This window comes from Daucus carota, chromosome 8 (genome assembly GCF_001625215.2).
Source record: "Daucus carota subsp. sativus chromosome 8, DH1 v3.0, whole genome shotgun sequence".
In the NCBI taxonomy this organism is placed as follows: Eukaryota; Viridiplantae; Streptophyta; class Magnoliopsida; order Apiales; family Apiaceae; genus Daucus; species Daucus carota.
This window is the reverse complement of record NC_030388.2, coordinates 21,924,177-21,930,176: the sequence shown is the minus strand read 5'-3', so window position 1 is coordinate 21,930,176 and position 6,000 is coordinate 21,924,177. Positions and strand designations below refer to the sequence as shown.

At 36.5% G+C, this 6,000-nt stretch overlaps 1 protein-coding gene across 1 annotated transcript; it reads right to left on the bottom strand.

Moving 5' to 3' along the window:
* Positions 1–4,016: 4,016 nt before the first annotated feature.
* LOC108198357 (uncharacterized) lies at positions 4,017–5,021 on the bottom strand. The gene has a single exon (XM_017366111.2). The coding sequence runs from the start codon at positions 5,019–5,021 to the stop codon at positions 4,017–4,019; it is 1,005 nt and encodes a 334-aa protein (XP_017221600.2).
* Between the last annotated feature and the right edge of the window lie 979 nt (positions 5,022–6,000).

Sequence of the window (6,000 nt, the reverse complement as noted above, 5' to 3'; positions counted from 1 at the left end):
TATACTAGCTTCTATATTAGAGAGCTGATGCTATAATAATAAATAGAGCAGAAAGATAGCAGAGAGAATTCAAGAGCTGATGGATTTGTAATGCTCGGTGCATTTTCTTCATTCAGCTTGTATCCTATTTATAGCAAAGGAAAAGTAACAAGTAATAAATGCAATGCAGTAATTCTTCATGTCTATGTCATAGCTCAACTATTAGAACATTGACCACATGTCAATCACTATTTATAACACTCCCCTTTGATTGTCATGGTGGTGTGGATCATAGATTGCCTCATTAAAACCTTGTCAAAGAAAAACCCAGTGGGATAAAAACTTTAACGAAGGAAAAAGAGTACAATCTCCCCTTGGATGAAAACATCAATCACTGAAGTTTTGCTGCAACAAATCCTTGAGTCGACGCATTCCAATGTTACGTCGCAGCTTTGCAAATGTTGAATTCGGTAACGATTTTGTGAATAAGTCTGCAAGGTTGTCACATGATTGAATTTGTTGTACATCAATTTCACCATTCTTTTGAAGCTCATGAGTATAAAAGAATTTTGGTGAAATGTGCTTCGTCCTGTCTCCTTTGATATATCCCTCTTTGAGTTGATCAATGCATGCAGTGTTATCCTCAAACATAATAGTAGGACTTCTCGTGATGTCCGATAATCCACACGATTCTTGAATATTCTTGATAATAGATCGCAACCAAACACATTCTCTACTGGCTTCGTGAATTGCAATTAGTTCTGAGTGATTTGTTGAGGTCGCCACTGTAGTTTGCTTTGTGGATTTCCAGGAAATGGCCGTACCGCAATATGTGAATACATATCCAGTTTGTGATTTGCCAAAATGAGGATCTGACAGATATCCAGCGTCTGCATATCCAATCAACTGAGATGTCGAATTTTCCGGAAAGAATAACCCGAAATCAATTGTTCCACGAAGATAACGAAATATATGCTTGATCCCATTCCAATGTCTGGCCATCGGAGCAGAGCTAAATCTAGCCAATAAATTCACAGCAAAGGCAATATCCGGCCTTGTATTATTCGCAAGATACATAAGTGCACCAATTGCTCCAAGATATGGGATTTCAGGACCAAGAACCTCTTCATCATCTTCTTGTGGTCGAAATGGATCTTTATCTGGTTCTAAAGATCTTACCACCATTGGAGTAGTCAACGGATGAGATTTATCCATGTAAAATCTGTTCAAGACCTTTTCTGTATATGTAGATTGATGGAGGAAAATTCCTGATGACAAGTGCTCGACTTGTATACCAAGACAATACTTTGTCTTCCCAAGATCTTTCATTTCAAACTCTGTCTTTAGATATATGACAGCTTCATCAACCTCTGTAGTTGTTCCTACAAGATTTAAATCATCCACATATACAGCAATAATCACAAAGCCAAATTGTGATTTTTTGATAAAAACACATGGACAGATTTGATTACTAATATACCCATTCTTTTGTAAATAACGACTAAGTCTGTTATACCACATACGACCAGATTGTTTCAATCCATACAATGATCGTTGAAGTTTAATGGAGTATATATGACGAGGTTTCTTGAACTCATCCATTTTTAATCCTTCTGGGATTTTCATAAAAATATCACTATCAAGTGATCCATATAGGTATGCAGTAACAACGTCCATAAGACGTGTTTCCAATTTTTCTTTCGATGCCATACCTAATATAAAACGAAAAGTAATTCCATCCATTACTGGCGAGTATGTCTCATTATAATCAATGCCAGGCCTTTGAGAAAACCCTTGTGCAACAAGTCGGGCTTTATATCTCACAATTTCATTCTTTTCATTTCTTTTTCTTATGAATACCCATTTATTTCCAACAGGGTTCACACCGATTGGTGTTTGGACAACAGGTCCAAATACTTCTCTTTTGCGCAATGAATTTAATTCTGTTTGAATTGCGTCTTTCCATTTTAGCCAGTCTTTTCTTCGACGGCATTCATCCACACTTTGTGGTTCAGGATCAGAATTTATGTCGACATCCAATGCCGCTGAATACACAAATACATCATCGATTATGGCTTTACTTCGATCCCATAATTTCATATCATGCACATAATTTATTGAAATTTCATGATTGTTTAATCCCGAATCTTCAGGGACGGGAATCTCTTCAGGAGATAATACCACTTCAGGGGTATTTGCTTCTTCTGGAGCATGTGCCACTTCAGGGGCAATTTTCTTTGTCTTTCTTTTTCTTGGTGCAACATCTTTTGCACCGACCGGTCTACCACGCTTCAGGCGTGGCTTTGAATCTGTAACCAATTCATTTGTACTTGATTTTTGAATTGGTATATCTACTCTAGCTGGAGTATTTACTGCAGGTATATGAGATTTTATTACATTTCTAGAATCGTTAAATGCGTCAGGCATTTGGTTTGCGATATTTTGCATATGGATGATTCTTTTAACTTCAATTTCGCATTGACCGGTACGTGGATCTAGAAAATGTAACCCCGATGCATTCCATGTTATGTCAGGATTAATCTTATTCACATGTTTATCTCCCCCTAAGGGAGGAAACAAAGATTCGTCAAAATGACAATCTGCGTATCGTGCAGTAAATAAGTCTCCAGTTAGTGGTTCAAGATATCTAATTATAGATGTTGAATCAAAACCAACATAAATACCTATTCTTCTTTGAGCTCCCATCTTCGATCTCTGTGGTGGAGCAATCGGTACATATACAGCACTTCCGAAGATTTTGAAGTGAGAAATATTAGGGATTTGACCAAGTACCAACTGTAGTGGAGAATGTTGATTATAGGCAGTTGGTCTAATCCTAATAAGATTAGCAGCATGAAGTATTGCATGACCCCAAATAGATGTAGGTAATTTGGCTTTCAATAACAATGGTCTTGCAATAAGTTGAAGTCTTTTGATAAAGGACTCGGCTAACCCATTTTGTGTATGTACATGAGGAACTGGGTGCTCAACTGAAATTCCTATAGACATGCAATAGTCGACAAAGGTTGCAGATGTAAACTCGCCGGCATTATCTAAACGAATTGACTTAATACAATGGTCTGGGAATTGAGCTCGCAACTTGATTATCTGGGCAAGTAATTTTGCAAAAGCATCATTACGAGTTGAGAGAAGACAAACATGAGACCATCTAGTTGAGGCATCTATTAGTACCATGAAGTACCTAAATGGACCAGATGATGGGTGGATCGGTCCACATATGTCGCCCTGGATCCTTTCTAGAAAACTTGGACTTTCAAGCTTAACTTTAGTAGGAGATGGCTGGGTAATAAGTTTTCCTAAAGAACATGCTGAACATGGAAGGTCATTTTTAGAAAGAACTTTAAGATCTCTAAGTGGATGTCCAGTAGAATTCTCTATAATACGACGCATCATAGAGACTCCCGGATGACCTAACCTTTCATGCCAAAGGGTAAATGATTTTGGATCTATGAGTTTGGAAGCAATGACATTGTGTGACTCAATGGTTCTGATTTTCATCATATATAATCCTGAAGAAAGTGAGTGAAATTTTTCTAAGATTTTCTTGTTGCTAGAATTAGCAGAAGTAATAAGAAGATATTCTTTACCATCCTCAGAAGTGGTTTCGATGTGAAAATTGTTAAATCTGATATCCTTAAAACTAAGGAGATTTCTAGTGGACCTACTAGAAAATAATGCATTTGGAATATGTATGTGTGTACCATTAGGTAAGACGAAACTAGCTTTTCCAAAACCTTCGATTATATTAGATACGCCAGATATCGTTCCAACTTGAGCTTCGGTTTTGGTTATATGGCTAAAGTATTTTCGATTCTGTAGAATCGTATGAGTTGTACCACAATCAGCAATGCATATATCTTCGGAATCCATTCTGTATATAATTAAGAAACATAATTTATTTAATAAGAACATATAACACATTACATAGTTCAAATAAAGCACACAGTACACACTAGTAACTATAGTAATTCGGACCATTAATGCTCATTCCTCCAGTTGCTAATAATTTTATGAAACTAATCCTCAGCCTCCCACATGGGAGTTTCGTTAGACTCATTAGGACCATTAACACTTATTCCCCCAGTTGATATTATAAGGGAATCATCTAAGTTGTTGGCGAAATTGGTTTCCACCATTTTTCCTTTTGATCTTTTAGATGACTGATATAAATCAACAAGATGTTGTGGGATATAACAATTACGTGACCAATGCCCTTCCATTCCACACTTGTGACATAAATTGTCAGTTTTCCCTCCTTGTGGTGCCTTTCTTTTGCTATGTGTTTCAGGTTGCCACTTCTGGTGACTAGAGCTATTATAAGGACGAAAATGCCCACGACCACGGCCTCGTCCACGGTAACGACCATGGCCTCGTCCACCTCTATGCCCTTTTCCACGTACATTCTGCTGGAATGTCGTGTTATTTACTTCTGGTAAAGGGGCAGATCCCGTTGGACGGGATTGATGATTCTTAATCACCAATTCATGATTCTGCTCGGCAACAAGGAGGGTTGAAAGGAGATCCCCAAATTTGGTAAACTTCCGCTCCCTGTACATCTCGGCTAAGTTGATATTATTGGGATGAAAAGTAGATAGTGTTTTGTCGATCTTTCTTTTCTCAGTAACAACCTCACCACACATAATGAGCCTAGAACTTATTTTGAATAGGGCAGAGCTATATGCCCGAACACTCTTAAAATCCTGAAGTCTTAGATTAGCCCAATCATTTTCAGCCGCTGGTAGATAAACTAGTTTCTGATGATCGAACCTATCCTTTAGATTTTCCCATAAAATAAAGGGATCCTCAACTTCTAGGTACTCAGATTTTAAATCTTCATGCATGTGGTGTCGGAGGAAAATAATAGAGGTAAAGTTTTCTTCGATCGTGGATGTGTTTGCTGCTTTTATTGTGTCGCTTAATTTCTTTGAACCCAAATGCAACTTTACATCTTGTACCCACGATAAATAATTCTCCCCAGAAATGTCCAATGCAACGAACGACAAGTTTGTAAGATTTGTCATTATAATCTGAATTTAACACCAAAATTATTAACTTAAATTATCAATGTAAATATTACATAAAATCCTACTGAATCGGATGCGTTAACAAGTAAGCAATAATGAATGTGTATATCATTATTATCATCGATATTATGAACAGATCTATATATAAAATGACAAATGGATTTTCACCCGCCATACGGACGTCTGCGTATACAGGTTATCTCCAACCAATAATATATTTAAGTGATAAATCCTGCATAAGTTAGTTAGGCACAAAAGAATTATTATCCGATAAGCAGGCAATTTATAAATCAAGGTTCCCACTATATTTCGGTATTACCCAAAATTATATGGTACCGTAAATAGGCGGTGCTCCGGCCATATGTAGTTAAAATATTTGTAGAGGGTGTAACCACGTCTACTCCAGTTATATATATAAATTTATTAGTAGAGGGTATAACCACGTCTACTCCGGTCACATATATTTAAATTAATTGTAGAGGGTATAACCACGTCTACTTATATATATATATATATATATATCTGTGTGTACATTTAAATAAAATTATACCTTCTCAGTTCCGGCAGGGCTTCGTGCTGATAACGTGTTGTAATATACTAGCTTCTATATTAGAGAGCTGATGCTATAATAATAAATAGAGCAGAAAGATAGCAGAGAGAATTCAAGAGCTGATGGATTTGTAATGCTCGGTGCATTTTCTTCATTCAGCTTGTATCCTATTTATAGCAAAGGAAAAGTAACAAGTAATAAATGCAATGCAGTAATTCTTCATGTATATGCCATAGCTCAACTATTAGAACATTGACCACATGTCAATCACTATTTATAACAATATCACATTAATCCGATTTCTCATTATAACATCATGCCACTCCACAAACCAAACAAACATTTAAGAATCTATGTTATGAAGGGCTTTTATCAGGTCAATCTTATATATATAGAAAAAAGTTTGTCCAGTGTGTGTCATGATCA